The sequence below is a fragment of the Erythranthe guttata genome, chromosome 14, assembly GCF_056151865.1.
Source record: "Erythranthe guttata isolate IM_541 chromosome 14, IM_541, whole genome shotgun sequence".
NCBI classification, from domain to species: Eukaryota; Viridiplantae; Streptophyta; class Magnoliopsida; order Lamiales; family Phrymaceae; genus Erythranthe; species Erythranthe guttata.
Genome location: NC_142546.1, coordinates 20,998,088 through 21,022,864, shown reverse-complemented (window position 1 = coordinate 21,022,864; position 24,777 = coordinate 20,998,088). Strand labels below are relative to the sequence as shown.

At 34.6% G+C, this 24,777-nt stretch overlaps 4 protein-coding genes and 1 pseudogene across 5 annotated transcripts; 3 read left to right on the top strand and 2 right to left on the bottom strand.

The window, feature by feature from the left end:
• Positions 1-65: 65 nt before the first annotated feature.
• On the top strand, positions 66-2,533 carry LOC105964687 ((+)-epi-alpha-bisabolol synthase-like; annotated as a pseudogene). The gene is made up of 7 exons (XR_016029598.1): positions 66-226; positions 324-591; positions 714-1,090; positions 1,354-1,572; positions 1,657-1,795; positions 1,882-2,130; positions 2,218-2,533. The product of XR_016029598.1 is annotated as a (+)-epi-alpha-bisabolol synthase-like (transcript).
• Positions 2,534-2,608: 75 nt separating this feature from the next.
• LOC105964709 (protein RETICULATA-RELATED 4, chloroplastic) lies at positions 2,609-5,281 on the bottom strand. The gene is made up of 8 exons (XM_012989212.2): positions 4,550-5,281; positions 3,971-4,039; positions 3,718-3,849; positions 3,564-3,617; positions 3,419-3,463; positions 3,194-3,333; positions 2,942-3,067; positions 2,609-2,857 (listed from the first exon to the last, which is right to left on the bottom strand). The coding sequence occupies exons 1-8, from the start codon at positions 5,141-5,143 to the stop codon at positions 2,803-2,805; spliced, it is 1,215 nt and encodes a 404-aa protein (XP_012844666.2). The 5' UTR covers positions 5,144-5,281; the 3' UTR covers positions 2,609-2,802.
• Positions 5,282-10,435: 5,154 nt separating this feature from the next.
• On the bottom strand, positions 10,436-12,128 carry LOC105964706 (phospholipase A1-Igamma3, chloroplastic). Its single transcript, XM_012989210.2, has one exon. The coding sequence runs from the start codon at positions 12,034-12,036 to the stop codon at positions 10,489-10,491; it is 1,548 nt and encodes a 515-aa protein (XP_012844664.2). The 5' UTR covers positions 12,037-12,128; the 3' UTR covers positions 10,436-10,488.
• Positions 12,129-15,456: 3,328 nt separating this feature from the next.
• Positions 15,457-19,032, top strand: LOC105964707 (phenylacetaldehyde reductase). Its single transcript, XM_012989211.2, has 6 exons — positions 15,457-15,658; positions 16,468-16,637; positions 17,349-17,540; positions 18,005-18,167; positions 18,335-18,521; positions 18,702-19,032. The coding sequence occupies exons 1-6, from the start codon at positions 15,553-15,555 to the stop codon at positions 18,856-18,858; spliced, it is 975 nt and encodes a 324-aa protein (XP_012844665.1). The 5' UTR covers positions 15,457-15,552; the 3' UTR covers positions 18,859-19,032.
• A 2,352-nt stretch (positions 19,033-21,384) lies between these two features.
• On the top strand, positions 21,385-21,964 carry LOC105964705 (uncharacterized). Its single transcript, XM_012989209.2, has one exon. It carries the CDS (start codon positions 21,496-21,498, stop codon positions 21,835-21,837), a length of 342 nt encoding a protein of 113 aa, XP_012844663.2. The 5' UTR covers positions 21,385-21,495; the 3' UTR covers positions 21,838-21,964.
• The last annotated feature ends 2,813 nt before the right edge of the window (positions 21,965-24,777 follow it).

The window sequence follows — 24,777 nt, the reverse complement described above, 5'->3', positions numbered from 1 at the left end:
AATTTATTTCTTCCTTCTATATAAACTGCTCAATGTTTGCATGACTCTCATACACAATTATATTGTTTGTACCTCTCTCTCTCTCTCTCTCTCTCTCTCTCTCTCTCTCTCTCTCTCTCTCTCTCCAGAAAAGATGAGTGAGAGTACTACAAGGAGATCAGCAAATTACAAGCCTAGCATTTGGAATCATGATTATATTCAATCACTAAACAGCACTATATATGGGGTAAGATCACAATACAATCACAACTCAAATTTAAACGCATGCATGCTTTAATTTTTACGATGAAAATTAAATGGATCTTCTGATATATATATTGCAGGAAACGAGGTTCTTGCAACGAGCTGAAGAACTTAAAGATGAAACAAGGGACTTACTCGAGAAAACAAACGATCCGTTCGATCAGATTCAGCTCGTCGATTTATTGCAGAGGCTCGGAATATCTTATCACTTTACGCATTATGTGGACACAATTTTGAATAATATACACATTTTGGTTGACGGCCGCGATTGGAATATTACGGACAACTTGTATGCTACTGCATTGAGATTTCGGCTCCTCAGGCAGCATGGTTACCACATTTCTGCCGGTACTATATATGCGTGTGTGTATGTGTGTGTATATATATATCAGTAATTTGGTTGCGATAATATAATTTTGCGATGAGCGAATTTTTTAGCAGAACTTTGTCTTCGATTTTTCTGCATGCAGAGGTTTTCAGATATTTCATGGATGATCAAGGCAAGCCTTTGCGACGATGTAAAGGGATTACTAAGTTTATACGAGGCTTCGTATCTATCAACGGAAGAGGAGAGTATTATTATGGACGCAGCCCGGATTTTTTCCGAGCATCGTCTCAAACAGAAGCTCAATGATCGAGAAATAGACGAAAATATTGCTGATGAAATAGACCACGCTTTGGAACTTCCGTTTCACTGGAGAATGCAGAGACTAGAAACGAGATGGTTTATCGATGCGTACGAAAAACGAGAATCGGAAATGAACCCTCTTCTGATGCTTGAGCTTGCTAAACTGGATTTCAATATAGTTCAAGCTATGTACCAAGACGAACTCAAAGATCTGTCGAGGTACAAATATATATATATATATATATATATATATATATATACATATATATATATATATATATATTTCATGTTGACCTTTCATTTTGGCCTGGCTCTGATACCATGTGAAATATATCATTTAATATTAATATCTCCAATATATATATATATATATATATATATATATATATATATATATATATATATATATATATATATATATATCGAGTTTACTTTAATAAAAATTATCATTATTTCTGATTATGTTATTATAACTAGTGCAGGTGGTATACTAAAACGGATCTTGCGGAAAAGTTGAGCTTCGGTAGGGACCGTTTGGTGGAGTGCTTCTTGTGGACGGTGGCATTCACATTCGAGCCTCGTTTTCGATATTGCAGAATTATGTGTACAAAGTTTGCAGTACTGCTAACGTTTGTCGATGATGTTTACGATATATATGGCTCTCTCGATGAACTGAAACTGTTCACAGATGTCGTCGAGAGGTAATTTGTGACCAACAATTCTTAATGTAAACAATTAAACGATGAGAATTACTAAAACTCTTGTATGTTTTATTTTTATTTTAGGTGGGACATTAATTCTTTGGAGCAACTTCCAGAGTACATGAAAATATGCTTTCTTGCTCTCTTCAACACGGTTAACGAAACGGCTTACGACGTGCTTAGGGAACAAGGATTCAATATTATTCCACACTCTACAAACAGGGTACAAACATATGGATCAAACGAAGAAAATAAAAATAAAATAACTTAAATGGAACGAATATATATTTCATACCTTGATATATGCAGGTGGCAGAACTATGTAAGAAGTACATGGTGGAAGCACAGTGGTACTACAGTGGCTACAAACCAAGCCTGAACGAGTCCCTAAGCAACGGTTGGGTTACGAGCGCCGGTCCTTTTTTTATAGTCCATGCTTATTTTTGCATGACGAGTCCATTGAAAGATGAACCTCTCCAAGAATTACAGACGAACCCTGAAATTCTCAAATGGGCATCGATCGTTTTTCGACTTGCAGATGACTTGGCAACTACCACAGTAATTAATTAAAGCACTTACCTTTTTAATTTTCATACAATTTTTCGGAAATGAAAACTGAGCTAATTAATTTCTCTTATATTTCAGGATGAGTTGAAGAGAGGTGATAGTCCGAAATCAGTTCAATGCTACATGCTCGACACAGGCTGCTCTGAGGAAGATTCTAGAAGCTACATCAAGAATCTTATCGGGTCAACATGGAAGAAAATAAACAAGGACGTATTAATAAATAACGAATACTCGAGAGATTTTATAACTACTTCAATCAATTACGCTAGAGCTTCACTGTGCATGTATCAGCATGGAGATGGGCATGGAACGGGGAACATTGAATCGAAGAAACGTATACTCTCGATAGTGATTGACCCTATTCCTCTTCCTCAAAATCTCGTGATATAGTCTCGGGTTTTTTTTTCTTTTTGAATAATTTATTTATGTATTCGAGTTTTTGATCTGAAAAAATAAAAATCCACCCCACTAAATAAGATTTAAACATATTGATGAATGTATAATGGTTTGTACATTACCAATCCCAAAAATGTCAATTATACACTTATAAATAATCCAGGAAACCTAATCCCTTGCATACAATCTCCAGTAAACTACTCTCGCGACATGTCAGCTAATGATTTGCTCGTATTCACTTACGAGCGATGATTGAATACGTATTATTTATTCTACATCTTGACCCTTTTGGATTCCGATAAAACGAGCATAATCGACCCACCTACAGATCAATTCAAAGAACGAGGGTCAAAACGTTATACTGTGAGGACAAAGAAATAAATACTGGAAATGTAAGAAAACTCACAATAATGAACCCAAATACGTGTTGCCTGTTCTCACTGCAAAGCATATAGCACTCAAAAATAACTTGTGCTCGTGTAGCATAGGCTCTAATATCCGTTGTTCGATTACACCAGCCAACACCTGATATCTGTTGCAAAATTCAGAAAATATGTCAGCCAAAAGAATTAAAAAAGGCCAGAAAAGAGTGCGTGTGTGTGTGTGTATATATATATATATATATATATATATATATATATATAAACAATTTACATACCGAAGGTTGCTGGATATTGCCATGTAGACACCATAGGCAACACTAGTTGATAGTACGGGTACATTCTCAACCTCACCCGAAGCAGAAATGTCAACAGCTTTACGAGCATTTATCACCGCATTGGTTACTAAAGTACCAACCTAAACATCAACGAGTCGTAAGTAATAGAGTTCACAGAATCGGCAACCATGTAAGTAATTGAACAAAACCCTAATGAAAAATTACCAGTGATGAAGTGGTGCCGACAGCAAACAACTTCGCTCCATTACGCTGCGACACAAAGTCGTTGTCATATTAGATGTAAAGTCAAGCTCACACTTTCAATTTTTTTTTTTTTTGTCAAGGAAAAAATTAAGATAGATTTGCTTACCACTATTGCACCTATCCTCTGCAACATCGAAAACGAGGTTCCGGACAAAGCAACCTGCATACGAGAATCAAATCGAGATTTCGCCACTCAGTTCATATTGTATGGTCATAATAAATTAAGAAAATACATTTATGATATATGTGATATATCTCACCTGAAATGCGTTATCTGGACAATTGTAAAAGAACTTGGCAAAACGTCCAGCGTCGAGCCCAAGTGGGGCCCGGAGAGAAACTGTAGGCGCCGGAAGGTAGACGAGCATAAAATCTGCTATTACTGCCATCACCTGATCGCACATGACAAAACCGAACATTTAAGGATAAGATTAAACGTCTGATTCGACGGGTTATGTTATACTTACCAAAGGTCAAAAAGTAGATGAAATTAGTTAAAACAAGCTAGCGTACCACATCAGCAAAAACAATTTCCAGCTCATTGAAAAAGTTCTCCCTTCGACGCTCGTATTCTGCAGCAGTCTGGTAAAGAAACCAAATAAAACTCCAAAAATAAAAAGTCGAAAGATACAGAACAGCATAAAATTAGAAAATGAACGGCTTGTGTTCCCTTATCCAGGTCTCTCGCCAACAAATTCATCGAGAGGTTCGAGTAGATCGTGAGTTAAAAATATAAAAATGCAGGAAAAAAAATTACGAGTCTGTTAGAATCGGGATGTGAAAACGATGGCACGCCAACTATCTATCAACCAAATTAGAGAAAGTGCGCAGTTCAAAAAACGGAATATTAGAGGCGTTTGGCGAACACTGAACGGAGCAAAATGTAAATTAGCGACGGCTGAATATCAAAGATACGACATTTAAACCATAATCTCTCCAATTCTCATAATTAATTGTCACAAGATTCAATTCTGGGAATGCAGCATGATGAACATCGGAGATTTTTTCAACTCTAAATTCTAAACATAAAAACATCTAGTTATTACTTCAGGTGAAAACAAAAACATTGTTAGCAGAAGAAATGAAAATTACCTTAGTGAAAATTCCAACGCCGCATTCCATGGCAAGTTTAGCCAAGAAAAGATCATCAGCCAACAACCTCTCCTTAAACCCTCCGAACTTCATAAGCCATGAAATAAAACCCGATTTTTCGAGCTCGAAATATCTCGAAACAATCGATCCAGGTATTCTGCCGTCTACAATGGCAGCTTTCATATCGTTCGGCAGACTCTCCAGACTCCTCCCGGCCTCCGCCAATGCTATCAAAGCTTCTTCTTTGTTCCTCCTCTTGTTCTTATCGTCGTTCCCCTCATTTCCGCCGTCACCGCCTCCACCTCCGCCACCACTGCCGCCGATTTTGCCGCCGCCAACTCCGTCTCCGCCGTCGCCGGACAATTTGGTGTCAATTTCGCTGTTAGTGGAAGCAGCATTGATGGAGAAGGCGATGAATAAGGGGCGGTGAGGGTTGTGAGTTAAGGAGAGTGACGAAAGGGTGGTTTTATTGGGGGTGTGGGAGAGAGACGGCGGTAACAGAAAGGCGTTCGGGTGGTGACCGTGGTGGTGGTGGTGGATAGAGAGAGCGCGCGGTGGCGATGGGTTCACAGTGAGGGTGGTGGAGATTGGCATTGCGGAAGCGCTTGTGGTGGCGCAAAACCCCTCCCTCTCTCTCTCTCTCTAGAGTTTTTAGTGAGAGAGTGTAGAAGTGTTTCTCTATCTTTGTTGGGGGTGGCGCGGCGGACTCATTTTGTAGTTTAATATTCCGTCAATTAACTGACGGCATTTGGGTTGGTTGAATTAGGGATGGGTAGTTATAGTATGCGGCCAGGTGCAGCTAAACCTCAAACATCATTGGAAAGTCAACTTAGACTTTATTAATTTAGTCCACATCTTACATGATTTATAATATGAGAATGATTTCTTAATTGAAAATAAGAAATCTCTTTAAATTTTACTATTTATTATCACTAGTGAAATTTCTTTACAAATAGATGTTTACTTTTTTTTTTCTAATAAAAGAATTCGCAGCCAACAATATAGATGCAATAGGTAAATTTACAATCTCGTATAATAGTTTACAAACCATACGAGAGACGTAAGCTATATTAAGCTAACCATGTGTGACAAACTTCATCTAACGATCGTTGACAAGGGGATAAAACTGGTAATCTTTAAAGTTGTTTCTCTTATCGTCTATATAATTACAAAAAAAATGGCATAAAACTAGAATTTCATGTTATAAATTGTTACTAGTAAAATTGAGAAAAGATTAAATTTGATAAGGAAAATGACTTCCCAAGACAGCTCATCTTGCAAAAATGAGTACAAGTATTCCCCACAAATAGTTGCAAAATTGAAGCACATGTGAGTTATATGACACATACAATACAAGAACTTTGGTGTAGGAAACGCAAAAAAGGCGAAGCCCGAAGATGTCCAGATGCATTAATGTTAATGTTTTCTTCCCCCAAAATTCTAAATAAATGAATTGGAAAAAATACAGTTTTTGTTCCTTAATTTTGCACTAATTTCGTATTTGGTCTTTCATGTTCACAAAAAACATATCTGGTCTCTCATGTTTTAATTATTCAACATTTTTAGTCATTCTCATTAGTACTAACAGAATCAAGCGTGTTACTCAAAAAAAAAAAAAAAAAAACAGAATCAAGCGTGTGTCTAAGACTGCCTTAACTGATGAACTAACTATAAAATTGATGGATAATGACAAAAAATGTGAAAGTATTGGGACCAATGTGTTTTTTTGTGAACATGGGGACCAAATGTGAAATTTGTGAAAATTTAAAGGATGAAAATTGTAATTCTTCCTAATTTTAATTTGATGACATGAAATATTAGGTTCTACGCCAACATCCTAATCTTTACAAACCAAAAAAAAAATGAGTAAAACGATCAAAAAAATCCACAAGATTGATATTTAATCTTGTTATATATTTGTTTCAAACGTGTTCGATATTCATACTTAACCATGAAATATTAATTAATTTGAAAGACACTTGAGCGATTTATAAATTGACCATTATTTTTTAATAAAAAAACTCGCAACCAATCATATAAGTGCATTAGGTAAATCTAAGCTTTTTTATAATAGTTTGCAAACCATACCAGAGATGTAAACTGCACTAACCATATGTGACAAGCTCGACCTAACGACTGTTGACAAGTAGATTCAATTTGGATCAGTTAACAACTTAACACAAACTTACTTGCTCCAATCGCTAGATTATCTCTTGCGGGACTACACTGACCATTGTTGCTAGTGTGACTCTGGGGCCAACATTAAAAATTCCGAGGCAAGGAGACATGCTTTTTTTCTCTATATATGTCTCTCTTTTCTTTTCTTTTCTTTTTTCTTCGTACCATCTCCATTTGGCTGATCTATATAAAAAAGATGAACAAGTTTTTTGAACTAAACGTGAATTTGGTGCAAACTTAAAGGATGAAAACTATAATTTTCCCGTTACTTTTCCTTTCACAAAATGGGCATGAGTTGAGATTCAAGAATATCCGAGCCTTGCATTTTCTAGATCAAAAGTTTATTTGGGCCTTGTTTAGTCGGCTCACTCTACAAGTTGGACCGTTTTGAAGTCCAGATATACTAATGTTGGATTTGGAGAAATTCTAATTAATTATTATTAATTTTATGTTGGAATAAAATAATATTATATATTTTATTTAAATAATTTAAATTTGATGAAAATATTTGAATGAACAATTTTAATTGACTACATATTAAGTATATAATAAATCAAATAACCCAACAGTCAACGCTAATATTAAATGGGAGGCAATTGAAAACTATTGTAAAATAAAATTATCTAAATAAGCTAAATAAAATGAAAACATCAATCGTAAGAAAACATGAATCATTCATGATATTAATTTATAATTAGATAATGAAATATCATTTTATAATCTAACATCTTTATATATAAAAGAAATAAACAGTAATATTTTTATAATTATCTTTTTTGTTCTTATTTTTTTCCTACTAAAATTCCATTTTCTTAGTTACCTCAAGAGAACGGCTTCGTTTTCTTTATTTCCGACGTACACTAATCAAGCCTAACGCGATCCTTATAATTATTATTTTTCTAATTATTATTTTTTTCTCCCACTATTATAAAAGTAACATTGTTTTTTTGTATAATATCAAATTTCTATGAATAGTGATGTTGTTACTATAATTTAAATATCACTAATATATTTTATTAGTGTAGTGTAATATATTTCTTATTAGAATTGTTACTGTCATTTGTTTAAATATTTTATTATTTCAATTTTCAAATACTAGTGAAGAATCAAAAGAGTCCTAATATAAATAAATTGTTTTTAAAATACAAGGACTAAATAATTCATTAAAATAGAAATCTAATCAATGACAAGGGCAAAACATTACAATTTACAACACAATTCGCACGTGTTTATAAACACTATTCTTCAACCAATTCTATCTTCCACTGTAGAAACCAATTCCCATACTCTACTTATTTAACAAAGACAAATTTTGACAGGGCATCATTAAATTGACTATAGCTTTACAATATTTCGACATCAACTTTGAAATGAAATTGTGTCCATTATTTAATTCGAATTATTGTCAATTTTCTTACGTCAAAGCAATATTCTTTTTAAATTCAATCTTGACAAAATTGATTTTTTTATTTCTTTTTCAAACCTTGTACCAGAAATTGATTTATTTAATTCGAATTATTGTTAATTTCATGTCATGGTCATGGATGGTAATTAACCATGCATAATGCAGCCGAATTTAAAAAAATTCTATCATGTGATTTCTATGAACGTAAATTCATCTGTAAGCATAATTAAGCAGCATGCATAATCATGTGTTTAATTTAAGTCGAACACAATTGCATGCAAATTTCAAGTAATATCAAATAATTTATTCATAATTAAATAAAATAGTTTGATTACTTACTCGTATATTATATGCGTAAGCTCTTTAGAACAATTTGGTGGTCGATCTCACAGAAGTCTTTAGTTGGAGCAATTTTTGCCAATTTTTTTCTTCGGAATTAGGTTCACCTTGAAGAGATTAATCAACAAACTAATTGCACTAGAAAATACTTATAAAGTTTAATATTCGAAAGGAAATTAAATCATATTTCCACCTCTATATTTGATAGAAAAAATAGAAATGTGGAAAAAATAGAAAAATAGTAAGAGGTTGGAGACAAAAATTCCGTCACCACAAATTTTGGGGGGGAACCGGCGACCGGCTGGAAAAAAATAAATTTCAAAAAGAAAAAATCAATGCGGGTGACTGGCTGAAAAGTAAAGTTAGGAGGAATTTTTTTTTTTTTTTTTAAATTGTGGAAATGAGGGGAATGTGATATATTTTGTTATATATACATATATATATATTTAAAAAATATTCTACTAGATATAATAAAGTGGTCTTCCGAATCTTGAAAAAGGTGATTTAATTATATTATTAATTAGCAAGAAGAAAAAAAGAAATATAATTTTGTGAATTACTATATTTCAAACAGATGTACTAAAGTAGAAAGTAATAACATATATACGAGTTTCATTATCATGGTGAATAAAAAACAAATATAATATGGACAATTTATCATCAATGTAGTATAACGTAACATGGTCCAATTCTCTGTTGCGCATTAGACACATAACCTAGCTCATCAAAATGTGGACCACGATTTTGAGAGAGATTGACAACTATATATATTTCACGATTTAAGAACTTCAAATCTCAGATTCCTTCCTTTGAAGAAGATAATAATTAAAATTAATTTGGAAAATAAAAATAGATGATAAGGAAAAAAATGTGTTTACGTGTCGGAAAATTAGATGCTACATCATGTTATTTATATCAGATGACTGATAATTATAGATCTACACATAATTACATATATAAACTCATATTTATGTGTGCGTGGTAAAGATCAGAATTTGTTCAAGATTTTATAAAGAAACACGATATAAATGTTTCAAGGGCAAATTACGGCCATCCCCTGAGCTATGGTCAAATTACGAAAATCTCCCTCCTGTTTGGGTAATGACAGCCACCCCCTCAACTATGCATTTATCTTACGAAAAGACCCCTCCAGAGGTAAATTTAGGGTTGTTAATTCGGTAAAACCGGACCAAAATTTCGGTACGCCAACATTTCATACCGTTTACCGAACAAAATATACGATTTGGTTCGGTAAATAACCGAATTACATAAATTTTACGTAAAAATATTTAAAAGGAGGGGGATGGCTGTAATTACCTAAACAAGAGGGGTTTTTTTGTAATTTGACCATAAATCAAGCGGTGGCCGTAATTTGACCAATGTTTCAAATATATCTTATTTACATAACTAGTCGTAAGAGTTTATAATCAGTACAAAATAAAAACACTAATCTATACTCCGATCCTGTGAAATTTGATACTCAAAATCTCCATTTTCTTTGGAATCAATCTTCAAAATATAAAGCGTGTGATTATCATGTGTAGATTTACGGTTAACAGTCATCCGGTATAGCATCTAATTTCATCACATCAGTGTACATGAGAACCTAAAAACATAACCTCATAAAATTAGAATATAATCACCTAGCTAATTAATAAATAAAATCACTGGTTAATAGCGACCGGTGATAATAATAATAAAATTAGAAACGTGATTAATTAAAGAGCCAAATGCTCCACTTAATTTATAGTAATAAATAAAATAATCTCCATCTTTAATTTAAAGCTTAACTACTTGCTAATTAAAGGGAGTTCCTATTTATGGTATGCATGCATGTAAGGGAATAAACTCAATTAAGTCTGTAAATTAAACCTAATAATAAACAAATAAACCTTTTTTAGGAGCTAGACGTACGTTTGATAAGTACAATTAAAAGCAAAAACAAATCAATTAACAGATGCACGTAAGAACTAGTAATTATAGATTAATAATAATCGACATGCATATATATGAAAACCTAAAACAATTCCAATTTAGCCCTAGCATATTTGATCACTTGCGCAAAGTGGTGGGCGGTGTCCGGCGGGTGCGACTCCACTCTGGGCCTCTCCGGCAGAACCCACCGCCCGTCGCCGGTCCTCACCATCCCTTTATGCTCGTCCTGCCACCAGTTCGGCGGCACCTCACACTCACTCTTCAAGAACCCGCAGCTCTTGTTCACAAGCGCGATATCTCTGCCGCCGGCCGACCGGAACTCGCCGTCCTTGCCGTGGTACCCGTCCAGCAGGTGGAGGTGCGCCTCCAGATTGTGCGCGTCTCGCAGATCGCCGGTCTTCTTCAGGAACGGCGAGCGCGTGTGGTCAAGCGCCAGCTCCACCCCCACGTGCGCGTAGCTCCACGGGAAGGAGAGCTTGTCCTCGATGTACCTCTGGTGCGGGAACTTCTCGTTGGTGATGATCCCCGGCATCTTCGGGACTTTGTCGTGTGCGTTGACTATTCTCAGAACCTTAATCCCTAGATAATCGCACCGCTCCTTGAACTTCAAGTTCCCCACGCGCGGCCCGGCGAATGAGAAAACCGTCAGGGGGATCTTCGAAACGGCGTCGTCTCCATGGTCTCCGGTGAGGTTCAGTTTCATCTCGGCCATATCGTACGCGCTGAGCAACGCCAGCGCAGCGCCGAGGCTGTGCCCTGTGATGGTGATGCTCAGCTTCTCGCCTCGATAGCGGTGGATAAGCCGCCGGACCTCCGCCAGAACCTGCTCCCTGGCGGAGAACGAGCAGTACTCGCAGCTGGACTCTTTCGACGTGTACAGATCGAAGAACCCGGATTCGATTTTGATCGACGGGTCGGCCCGGAAGTGGGCCGGGTGGAGTATGTCCTTGAGGTCGTGGATCCACTCCAGGTACGTGACCGTGCCCCGCCACGCCACGGTGATGTCGCGGCGGCCGAGGCGGCGGATCTCCGCCTCGTCGGTGGCTACCGCCACGTAGCCCATCCAGTTGGCGTGCTGGCTCCAGACGCTGCTTATCTTCGACTTCTGGAAGAAGTTTGGCAAGTTGATGTTGGAGGTCGCGTACAGGTATCGGGTCAGGGTGTAACCCCGACCCGATAACCCGACCCTCTCGAAGAAATTGGCCCCCTCGTACTTGCACGTGCCGCAGTATTTTGAATTCGGGTCGAAATCGAAGGAGTCGTAGCACGCTTGTGCCATTTCCCCGTAGCGAATGATTTCTTGGCGGAGGAGTGGGTTCATTGGCTCGAGCAGATTTTCCCAGTTATTGCATCCCTGGATTTCCATCCATATTTCATCGAGTTGTTTCGGGTTTTCTTCGGGGGATTCTTGATTGTTATCGGCAATTTCTTCGATTTTTTCTTCGATTTTTTCTTGAGATAAAATTGGAAGAGTAGTACTAGTAGTTGAAGATTTCATTGCAATTAATATGGTTTGGTTTGATTTGTTTGAAAAGAAGAGATTTGATATGGTTCTTTTGTTGTTCCATATTGATGGTCGGAAGTTTTTGTGTGTGGGAATGTTGAAAGAATATGAGTGTAAAGAAGCCATAGTAGTACTATTGGAGATTAGGTTCCCTTGGTTTTTATAATGAGTGATATATGATGAAAATTACTCTATTTCAATTAATTAATATTTTTTTTTTGTTGGCAATTAATTAATATTATTGTGTTTGCCGTTTGTTGATCACTCTTGACTCATGAGTGAGTGACTGCCTCACATGACGCATGGATGACGTCATGCACTATGTACATTTAGTCATGATGAAAGGAAAATTAAAATAGAAGCAATATTTATATGATTGATGGTAAATCTACAAAAAAATCTTATGCAAAAAATAAATAAATAAATCTACAAAAAATCAATATTAAGTTTACAGACTCACCTAACAAAAATCTCATATGATATCATATATGAGGTTATTTCTATATGATACATTCGGTGAAGGGGTCAGATCTATTCTATGATACATCGGGTGAAATACACTGGGTAGATCTATATCATTCATATACATACAAACACACACATCCATATTGGTGTGTATATAGATCAACGGTAAAAAATCACTCGGTGTAGTCTTCATCGGGTGTACATAAAAATAACCCGATGAAGGTTAGATCATCGGGTAATTTTTTTACCATTGATTTACACGCACCAATGTGTGTGTTTGTGAGTCGATTTTATTTAATTTCTTTAGTTAATATAACTCTATACATTACGCTTAAACAAATCCTCTTGTCTTCACCTAGTATTCTTGCTAAATAAAATAAATTATTATTTAATTTTGTGTTTAAAAATTTCAAACTTATTATTCTTTTGATTATTTGAAAAAAAAATTGGATTAAAATTCGATTTATATAGATTTTTATTTTTTTAGGAATAGAATCAAGAGGTCTTTTTATTTTATTTTATTATTATTATTATTTTTTTTTGTCTTGGTGATTTAGAATAGAACTAGTATTCTGATAAAAATGATCTACCCTGTGTATATTACAAGGCATAGCATATATCATATAAACCTTTCGTATGATATAATTAATTTATTACATCTAATTTGCTATCTATGTGTATGCTCGCATGGTAACATGTATTAATTATGAGTCGTGGTTATTTTCTATTTTTACTCATTATAAGATCTTAAATAAAAATGTGGGGTATATGTACTTATTTAAAAAGATCTTATTTGGTCTCCAACAACTTATTTAAAAAAAATTAAGATCTTTTTTAAAAAAATTACCAAACACTTTGGAAGAGCTTATAAGCTCTAAAACATCTTATAAGCTCTTTTTAACATCTTATAAGCTTAGCCAAACACCCTCTAAGTTTTCAAATCAAAATAACTGTTCTTAGACCATGAAACTCACAAATTGTGAACGAAAACTGTTAGCTAAAACGGCGCACAAAAACGGTGAACAAACAATATATATGGGAATTTTTCCCTCAGTTAGGGGCAATTCGCCGGGGGTATTTTAGTAAAACAACACATATAACACATCAAAAAATTTAATTGAATCCCCTAAAGAAATTATAAAAATTTGTGGAGATGCGAAGAGTACATATATATATATATTATATAAAAATATCCAAACATTACATATATATATATATATATATATATATATATATATATATATATATATATATATATATATATATATATATATATATATATATATATATATATATATATATATATCAGGTCCTTAATAAGTTGGATTCAATAAATAGTTGTTTTCTTTAAAGAGAGATGGATTATGACATTACATGTTTAGTGCATATCAACCTCGTTACATATATGGTCCCTGCTATATACCATTTTGTACATTGTACAATCTCCCACGTTATATGGTCCATGCATTAATAATTGTAAAATTTGATTTTTTTTCACACACAATTTTATTGCGTTATGATTTATTTATGAAGAAAACATGTCACTCTATATAGTATCAACAATTGCTTTCATTGATTCTGAATTTATCTTGAGATTTAATTTATCCAGTAAAATTCTTACGTCGTTATATAAAAGAGATGTCGTAGAAGCTCCATGGGTCATTGAAGGTAAATTTTTAGAATTAAAATGAATTATAGGTCAAATATAATATTGTTTCTATTTATATTACACTAATTAATGTGTTTAGTAAGTATTGGTACCATATTTATGGTCAGGTAAATCGGAAAATGAGACGACGATTAGTCCCGCAAGAGATGACCTAACGGTTAGAGTAAATGAACTTGTTTCAGTTACCCAAGTTCGAATTCCATTGTCAACGATCGTTAGGTAGAGCTTGTCACACATAATTAACTTAATATAGTTTGTGTCTCTCATACCTAACACCTCATGGCAATGCATTTTTTTCCCATGAAATTTCATTTCATGTTTAGACGATTAATGAAATTCGTGTCATACTTAAAGGACGTGTTTGGCTAAGCTTATTTTAAACAGATGATAAACTCTTACGATTGATAAGTTGTTATATATTATTTTTAGAATTAATATTTAGAATGTTTAGACAATAAGTTTATTTCCTATTTTTTGTTATTATAAGATCTTAAATAAAAAATTAAGGTAGGGATACTTTTTAAAAAAATCTTATTTGCTCTTCAACAGCTTATTTAAAAAAAAATATTTAAAAAAAAAATTACCAATCAATTTAAAAGAGCTTATAACCTCTAAAATTTCTTATAAACTCATTTTAACATTTTATAAGTTTAGCCAAACACCGTCTTATTCATGCATTCGTAGTCACGGACGAGTTTTTAGAGTTGATTCACTGCTGTTCCTTCTCAACACTTATTTATTTATTTATATTTTATGATTATTTAACTATATGATCAAATATTAATTTCATGTTCAACTGTTCACTATAATAGTTAAATGTATAATACATATATCGTTTATTCATGTTTAATGCAATTAATTTTTCTACCGAATTCTTTTTTTAGCCCACTGGCCCAATCACATATTTATGAAATGGGCTAATTATATAATAGATTTCATAAGCTCGTACAAGTAAGGTGCATATATATTGTACCGCACGAGACGATTTAGCCGTTGGAACAAGTGAATTTGTGTCAATTGACCAAAATTTGAATTTCTTTGACAACAGTCATTATGTCGATCTTGTTGCATATGATTAACCTAGTGCAATTGACATTTTTTTTTATATAATTTACAAACTATTATACTGTGTTCTTACATTACAACAACTAAATAAAATGTGTATACGTGGTGTGAATAAAGAATTTGAAAGTTATGATTTATCAAATCAAAATAAATTGAGATGTGTCGAAACTATGACAACATGTGTGGACACGGTGTGACATAAATAAATTAAACCCCACATATATTTATTTATTATTTTGTTTAGGTGAAGCAACCACTTTTATAAACGTGGAAAAGACTTTCAATTTATAGGTTTATTTCTATGCTACACCCCATAAAGATTACAACGAAGAAAAACAAGTTATAATATATATTTATATATAAAACCTCACACACCAAGGGGAGCACACACTACACGCAGCAACAAAGATACAGAGGAAAAAGATACAGAATCATCTGTTGCAATGAAGACTGTTTGCGTAACTGGAGCGTCGGGATACATAGCATCTTGGCTGGTCAAATTCCTTCTCCAGAGAGGCTACGCCGTCAAAGCATCTGTTCGTGATCCCCGTCAGTAACCCCTTTTTCTCTCACACCTCTCAATTTTTCTCTTCATTGTTTGATGTTTTATATGCCCTTCGATCGAGACGAGAGATGCGTCGATTTGATTCCTTTTTTTCTATCCATTTTCGTGTTTGATTGATTTGTTCACTGTGTTGTTTCATTTGGTGATTTCGGATTCAATTATGTAAAAATCTGCTTAATTAGTTGAATTGAAATGGTGTTCAACATCGCCCATGCAACTATGGAAAATATTTGTGTGTGTGTGTGTTTTTTTTTTTAATTAAATCTAATTGGGCATCTCCCATGGCGTTTATTGTTCTATCACCTTCAAATGGGTCACTAACTGCAACCTGGTTGTTGAATTTTTGATAATTTTGATCGACTAGGGCCTCGTTTGGTTGGGAAGATTAGCCACTATTAACTAAAAAATAGGACTTCGTTTGATGTTTGGTATCCCGAATAACTTGTCGGATCGACCAGCAAATATTATGTTATCACGGATTATCTTGCTAATCTTTTCTTTTAGGGAGATTTTTTGTTGGACGTCCCGGAGTCCGATAAAATAATTGAGTTTTCATTAGATTATTTAATCTTATCTTGCCAACCAAATAAGGCCTAAATCAATGTGATTTTCATTATCATTTTTTGCTAGGAGATTTAATTTACAGGATAGTCCTGGGAATGAATGTATAGCTGTAAAAGAAATTACTATATCCAACTGGTAAAATATTAAAGGTGATAAAGTGGTTGGTTGTATTTGTTCGTTTTTCGCTCCTGAAATTTACTTTTTATTGAAGATATGGAATAATGTGCAGATGATCCGAAGAAGACGCAGCACTTACTTGCGCTCGATGGAGCCAAGGAGAGACTTCAGTTGATAAAAGCAAATCTACTTGAAGAGGGGTCCTTTGATTCGGTAGTTGATGGCTGTGACGGTGTTTTTCATACTGCATCTCCTTTTTACCATGGAGTCACAGATCCACAGGTTCTTGCCCCTTTCTATTTTTTTTTTCATTTATAAGATTTTTCCGATACTGCAGATGGATCAAAATAGTACATTTAATAGCGTGAAAATGAAATTAGCTGCGGTGGTGTATACTTAATTGCCAGTACTTATCTATTCAGAAAACGTTGTAAAAGCTTTTTTGTTGATTTACTATTTTAACCCAATGTTTCGGAATTGTTAAATTCCGAAGCATGGCAAATTATATGAATAAGAAAAACAATGATAAACTTGATTTTTGTGACGGTCTTTGAAAATTTTGTTAGTTGAACAACAAAAGGATACTACAGCAAATCCCTACTAAGGGCAAATCTGTCATGCTTTTGATATGCTAGTTTCGACAGTAATTCGAAGCTAATGAAAGCCAAGAAATAAAGAGCATGTGCATCTTTTTCATAGTTTACAAAGTTATGAATTTGGTGTTTCAAAGACTTCGATAACCACTTGCCTTTAAACTTTTCCACCGCTACTATGTGTAGATCTGAAAGCCATCAACTTTTACCTACTACTTTGTAGCGTGACACAGTTATTAGTGCTACTTATATATAGGATTCATTTATTAATCATGTGAATAAGTATTATATTTGGAATTGTTCATAGTCAGATTTCCGTTCAATTCTTGGTTTGATCCAGCTAACTTTACAATGTTTAGCAAGAATCTGTTGCTGAGTTGTGTTTTTTCACTTTCCTCAGACAGAGTTGATCGATCCTGCACTAAAGGGGACTCTGAATGTTCTTGGTTCATGTGCGAAAACACCATCTATCAAACGGGTTGTCTTAACATCTTCTGTAGCTGCAGTTGCATACAATAGTAAACCTCGAACACCTGAAGTGGTTGTTGACGAGACTTGGTGGTCGGACCCTGAGATTTGCAGAGAAATGCAGGTTAACGTTCTATTTCTCTTCTATAGATACGAGAAATGTTGGTCATGTTAATAACAAGGGTCCATTGCCATTACAAATAAGATATTTAGTTGTTTTTATTAGTTTATAATTTTAATAGCATTTCTAAAGTCAAACTTCATCTCGTCTCTAGATTTTGATATTGCCCTTGTACTTTTCATTACATCTAAATGTATCAAGCCGAAATAAAACTTTGAAGCCAGTGACGATTATCTTCTCTCGTAGTTACATATTTTCTCGACCACTAAACATTATCTGGGGCAGAGTTGTTTCTGAATCTATAAAAGTGTAACCCCTTCCCTTTCGAGCTAAGTAAATAATTTAAATCTCTCTCTAGAATATATAAAATATGGTTCTTGAGAATTGGTTATTTTCTTTTTTTATCACCCTCTAACTCACATAATTCTCTTTCATTTTAATTTTTCTTGTCACATTGTATCTACCAGCAATGGTATGTGCTTTCAAAAACATTGGCCGAAGAAGCAGCGTGGAAGTTTGTGAAAGAGAAAGGCATTGACATGGTCACCATAAACCCAGCAATGGTGATTGGTCCGTTGCTTCAGCCAACACTTAACACAAGTTCCGCTGCAATTTTGGGCTTGATAAACGGTATGTTCCTTTCGTCAATTACTCAGTTTTCAGTCCCTATAAACCCATATTCGCTCTCTTTTCGGGAAAATGTATAAATTTATGAATGGATCAAATTAAGATGTTCTACTTTATAATTTTCCTAGTAACGATCTTTTTTCTAGTAACTTTAAATTTTGTACTAACAGATGCAGAGACATATCCAAATTCTACATTTGGATGGATAAACGTCAAAGATGTTGCAAACGCACATATTCTGGCATTTGAGAATACTTCTGCCAGTGGAAGATATTGTTTGGTAGAGAGTGTTGCACACTACTCGGAAATTGTGAACGTACTGCGTGAACTGTACCCTACTTATCAACTTCCTGAAAAGTAAAGTCTCCTAACTTTGAATTAACTTCTAATTTTCACATTTCATATTTGAGCTCCGATTAATTTCTATCTAGTTCTTATTGTGATCCAGTCTCGATTTTTTATTTTTATGTGAAACTCCGATTGATCTGCATAATGTGTTATTACTTATTAGTGATTTTGCTGCTTATATATATACAGGTGTGCCGATGACAAGCCATTTGTGCCAAAGTATCAGGTCTCGAAAGAAAAGGCAAAATCTCTAGGCGTCGAATTCACTACACTTAAAGAAGGAATCAAGGAAACTGTTGAAAGCTTGAAAGAGAAGAACTTATTCAAACCCAAGTCGGCTATTTAAACTTCTACGTCTTCTGTTAAAGGCTATTATTATTATTAATATTATTCTATGTTCGTTATTACCGCTTGTTAAGCATCCCCTATATTGTTCACTTTGTGCAACATAAAACCCCTCTAAACAATCCTTTTTATGACTGTCTGAAATAATAAATTTATCACTGTATGGAATGATAAATCTTTGTGGTGCCTTGGAATTTGCAGTTTTGGTTTGTAAATGAACTTGTACCAAAAGGCGAGATCCCTCGCCCCGATGGTGGTTTGTAAATCAACTAATTGGGTGCATAATGGATTAATGGGTAACAACTGCTAATCTTCCAACTACAACCTCTTGGAGATATAAAACTATTTTGCACATGATTATATTTTGGGTAAATTTCGGGCATCCTTGAGGTAACACTAAATAATTTATAAACTCACGTAGTATTGGTAATTACAAAATACTGCTTGAGCTATTTCTGCGTCTTATTGTTACGGTCTTACTGCCTTGTAGAGTTATGAGTAATTGAATCTTGAAGATTCCAAGAAATATTCGTTATGAATTTCTAAATCTAACCCCAGGGAATAAATGTTTTCAGGGGGCTAAATGTAATATTTTGTTTTACCTCAGGGTACTTGTAATTTACCCATAATTTGTTTCTTTGATAAAAGAGTAATTGAGACATTTCATTCATTGCGTTAGAGCTTATAATGGATTCTTAGTTTTAGGAGGAATTTGTAAATACCATTACCTCAATGGTTTGTAAGTTATTTATTCTTATCTCAGAGGTATTCGTAATTTACCATTATATTTTCTTGATTTTTTTTTTGCTGGATTTGTGCACTCATAGTCATAGTAGAAGGTAGAATATGAATTTTCTTAGCACTCTTAAGATTTTCTAATATAGATGTTTGAAAACATTGTCTTCTCATAAATTAGTTAGAATTACATGTAGACCTCTCCATGTGTGAAACAAATTACATAAACTTTCTTGTACAATTACATCCAACTTAAACTCATCGAGTAGTATTTTTAAATGTTGTTCGAACCGGACCAAAATGGCAGGTCGGGCCAGTTCGACCTTGACCCGGTCTCGAAGCGGTATGGTCTGACCTCTAAAATTGGAAAAATTAAAAATCGGGGGTCAAATGAGCAAAATCCAATTCGACCGGGTAAAACCGAAGAACCGGCGAGTTAGTCAAGGAATTCGATTTTTGGCCAAAACGTCTCAAACCATTACTGAGTTGGTTATGTGTGGTTAGATTTGAGCGAACCTGCACAGGCTTAGAGACAGGTGGCCGGATCTAGTCATGAGTGGTCGAATGATTGCCGAATATGGTCATGGGTGATCGAATAGCGGTGTCAATTGTCGCATTTGAAGAATAAAGAATGGAAAAATATAGGGCAGAAACAAAAGATATATAGTAAAAAGTGGGGTGAGATATATAAATGTGAAAATAATAGGTGGAATATTAAAAATTATAAGGAAAATAATACTTTTAAAATATTAATATTAATAAAATAATGACATATTAAAAAAAATCAAAAACCCGATTGAACCGATTCGACCCTATAAAACCATGACCCAAATGATCGCCGGTTCTATAGCCGGTCCGGTTGGTATTATTTTTATTCACATCGAAAAAAATAAGGGTTGGGTTGATTAAACTTAGGGTAAATTCCACTTCCCCTTGTACTTTGGTTCGGTATCACTTTACCCCTTCTACTCTCAATTGCATCGATTTGCCCCCATGTACTTGAAAAATTGTCTCAATGTGGCTCTCGTTGATAGTTGTCAAACGTTTGACCTTAACATTGTTTGATCTAAGCTCTAAAATTACAAAAACGCTACTTCTCACAGTTCAAATAATTATTAAAAAAATAATAATAATAATAATAATAATAATAATAATAATAATAATAATAATAATAATAATAATAATAATAAAAATCAAGACAACGAGAAAACATAGTCCACGACACTAACCACAATTTATTTTTTATTAATTTAATTTTTTTAATAATTATTTAAACTGGGAGGGGTGGCATTTTTGTAATTTTCAAACTTAAATCAAACGGTGTTAAGATCAAAGGTCTGAAAACTAAGGGCGAGAGCCACATCGAGACAATTTTTCAAGTACAAGGGGCAAATCGATGCAATCGAAAATAGAAGGGGGTAAAGTGCTATCGAACCAAAGTAAAGGGGGAAAGTAGAATTTACCCTTAAAAAATTAGGTTGAATTTGTAATTTTAATCAATTGTTAAATTTCCTAAATAAGATAGGATCTAATAATAATTATATATTAATTTTGAGGGTAGAAAAATGCAATTTACCGATTATAAAAAGGAAAAAAAAACAAAAAAAAAGGGTCAAATTGCAAATTTGCAACATACGATCACCATAGAAATCAAAGAAAGAAAAAATCTTCAAAAATTAGTAAGATTTTAGAGCTACAAATTATGTTGCAGAGATAGAACCCCAACACGTGGCACCACGCCATTGGATAACATCTCAATTTTTGGGATAAGAAAATAGATCACATATGTATGAACACCATCCATTCCAACACCATCCTTTTTAACTTAACCAAACACCGCCTCTCACTCCGCTCAACACCGCCCAAAAAATCATACCCACCAAAAACAACAAGAAATCTAACAATGGCTTCCATGACCATGACCGCCTCATTCTTGTGTGGCTCCGCCGCCTCCGCCGCCGCCGCCACCAGGCATCTCCCCACCACCTCCCGCCGTGGAGCGATGGTGGTGAGGGCCGCCTCAAAGGACGTCTCGGAAGAGGTAGGAGCCACCGCCGCCGCCGCCAAGGAAGAGAGCAGCAGCAACACTAGGAGGGGCATGATGTTCGCGGTGGCGGCCGCCGCCGCGTCCTCCGTCGCTAAAATTGCGATGGCCGACGAACCCAAGCGGGGCAGTGCCGAAGCTAAGAAGAAGTATGCGCCGATTTGCGTCACCATGCCAACCGCCCGCATCTGCCGCAATTGATCCATATATATATATAAATTTAATTAATCAAGTGGTGCTTGCTTTTTGGTGACCGATCATTCTGATAATGTAAAAACCTTATTATCATGCTCTTTGTTGTTCTTGAATTAAGGTGTTTTTTTGTCAATATTAGTTTGGTATGGTTATCCTTTTTTTATTTTTTTATTTTTTTTATTTTTGTTAATCAAGTACCTAATTGCAATAAAACTAAAATTGCTCATTTAATTCAATGAGGAAAATTTTCAATACCTAAAATTTTTCCTCACCTAAAATTCTCTTGACTTAATAATTTCATATTAATAACACTAATATAACTAAAATATCCTTTAATTCTTTGAACCCCTTCTTGATTCTATTAACGGCGAACAATGGCAATGAAAGCGGGTGGTCACCCGACAAAATAACTCATTCGAGAAATAAGGAAAAGATAGTTTTACAAAAAATACTTTCTAAGAGAGTTATACAAAAATATCTTATCTAGATAAAATTTTGTAATAAGTCCGTTAGATATTCGCTCGCCTCCGCTCCACGCTTGTCGCCGCTTGCTAAAAGCATGCAGGTAGCAACCCCGCCCGGCGCCCCCCATGGCCGATCATTATATTGTTGTTGTTGTGGTTGTGGCAGAAAAACTTCTTCTTGTTGTCGTTGATACCATAGTTGTGGTGGTTGCAAATAATACTGGCCGTAGGATAGGTCGTCTTGCAGGAAAAAATCGTCTACTAGTTGAAAAGGATTATATTGTTGTTGTCGTTGTTCTTGTTGTTGATAATCCATCTGTTGTTGTTGCAGCAAAGTTTGAGCAAATTCCTCGACGGGAAAATAGTTATTTCCACCAACTTCTTGAATGGCGTCTTGTTGTTGTTGAAGCTGATCATCCATTTGTTGTGGTTGCAAAGCAGCAATCAGCAAATTGTTGTTGTTGTTGTTGTTGTTGTCGTCGTCGTCCAATTTAGCCTTCTTCGCCTTTCTTACCCTTTCATGGATTCGGCAAATCACCCAACCATCCAACTGCAAATAACTAATCGGTAAGAAACAATAACCGGACCAGCGGAGATGTGGAGAACTGGCTCGAGGGAGATGAGGCCATTGAGGTTGCTGATCATGGCGTTGACGGCAGAGAGATCGACATCGGGCTGGAAGTGAAAAATCACGATGTGTAGGAATATTTGGTTGGGATTTGAATTGGAATCGGAAGACGATATTCTGATGGATGAGGAGGACCGGAGAGGAAAACAGATATGGGGGATCAACGGTGGTTTGTGGAGGAGAGCGGCGGAAGGGTATGAAGGTCAAGTGAGTTCGAACGGCGGTTCTCAAACCCAACATTGTTTATCTGAATCAAGTGGATGTGGCATGTGGGTCATTGTCACCCATAAAACCAAGCTGGTAAATAAATTAGATTATTCATTTTAAAAACATTTTTTTTAACTAGCTTGCTGTTGTGGGAGGCAGATCTGAAAGATGTGGTGGCGGTGGGGTGGTGTAGAATGGTTGAGCCACTGCTTGGTGGTGGTGAGAAGCGGCGGAGGTGTTTTTGGGATTTTTTTTTTATAGCAATTCAGTCTCTGACTTTGGAGAAGATGTTTTTTGAAACTTCAAGGGATTGAATTGAAAAAAAAAATGAAATTTTATTTGGGGATTATTTTTGAAATTTATAATGTAAAGGGTATTTGGGTCTTTTCACATCAAAAGGTCAAGCCCCAGTCGCATATTTGGCGAGTGTATCACACGATCAGCTCGTAGTGGCCTTTTGTAACACATGAGGTATGTCCTAATTGTTTTAACACATGGTTTTTTTTAGCCATTAGACATTACACAGGAGTGTCGGATGCTAAAACCTCTATGTCTTTTGATCTGAAAAATAAAAAGTATCCATCAAATAAAAATTATAAAAAACTTCGATTTTTTCCCAAAAAATACAGCCTGCCTATAAATAATATATATATTCTAAATACTTATTTTAAGTTTTTATTTTTTTTATTTTTTTCCGAAACATTAATTTGATTTAAGTTTTGTTTTAGGATTTTGACATATTAAATTGTTGTTAGAAGTTTTATTGGATATTTGGTTTATTTTTATTTATTTATTTTTAACTAAAATTTAGCAGTTATTAGTTTTACTTTCATCGACCTTGATGTTCTTATTTTTGAGAAATTATGGAAATTTCCATTATGCTTTGAAGTTTTAAATTTATGTGATTTCTGAAAAAAATTCAAAATCCCAAAATTTCCGGGCTTTTTGGAATTGGAATGAATTTTAAAATTCCGAAAAAAATTTAATCGAAATTATAATTAATTTTGTTCTTCCGAAATTTTTTCGAAATTTTTCAAAAATGCTATTTCTGATCCAATCCACCCGACTTTTACCCCTAGCTAGCGCAATTACATCAAAGAACAAAATTAATATCTCTTAATTATTGTCTGCCCCTCATTAATTTGGTGGCCTACATATGGAGCCAGAGATCGTGAAATCACTTGACCCAAGTTTGAATGCACATTAAAAAAAAATTATTAAGATATAACTACTAATTAATCTTTAATAATAAATAAATAGTATAACAAATAAGTAATAACCAATATTGCTGCATGTCAATTCCCATTTCAAATTATTTTTCAAAGTTGTGCATGTTATAAAAATATAACTTTCAAAGTTGTGCATGTTATAAAAATATAACAGTGGTCCGTGTTTGAAATTTTACCTTATCAGAAATATCAACATTGATATCTATTTGTTTTACTGAGGACATATGTGTATGAAACAATTGGCTTTATCCATTAAAAAAAAATGCGTCACTTTACAATTTTGAAGATGCATATATAATTTAATTAACTAGACAAAATTTTGTAATAAGCTAGCTATATATTCGGACTCCTCGTCTTGTTGTGGTTGGAAGAAACAGAAACCTTCGTCTTGTTGTTGTTGCGGTTGGAAGAAACCGCC

Coding starts and splice junctions, on each gene's coding strand:
- LOC105964707 (XM_012989211.2), top strand. CDS start 15,553: ATGAAGACTGTTTGCGTAACTGGAGCGTCGGGATACATAGCATCTTGG. Junction 15,659..16,467: donor AGCATCTGTTCGTGATCCCC/GTCAGTAACCCC, acceptor AATAATGTGCAG/ATGATCCGAAGAAGACGCAG. Junction 16,638..17,348: donor ATGGAGTCACAGATCCACAG/GTTCTTGCCCCT, acceptor CACTTTCCTCAG/ACAGAGTTGATCGATCCTGC.
- LOC105964709 (XM_012989212.2), bottom strand. CDS start 5,143: ATGCCAATCTCCACCACCCTCACTGTGAACCCATCGCCACCGCGCGCT. Junction 4,040..4,549: donor GCGTTGGAATTTTCACTAAG/GTAATTTTCATT, acceptor TTTCTTTACCAG/ACTGCTGCAGAATACGAGCG. Junction 3,334..3,418: donor TCGGCACCACTTCATCACTG/GTAATTTTTCAT, acceptor GTTGATGTTTAG/GTTGGTACTTTAGTAACCAA.
- LOC105964705 (XM_012989209.2), top strand. CDS start 21,496: ATGGCTTCCATGACCATGACCGCCTCATTCTTGTGTGGCTCCGCCGCC.
- LOC105964706 (XM_012989210.2), bottom strand. CDS start 12,036: ATGGCTTCTTTACACTCATATTCTTTCAACATTCCCACACACAAAAAC.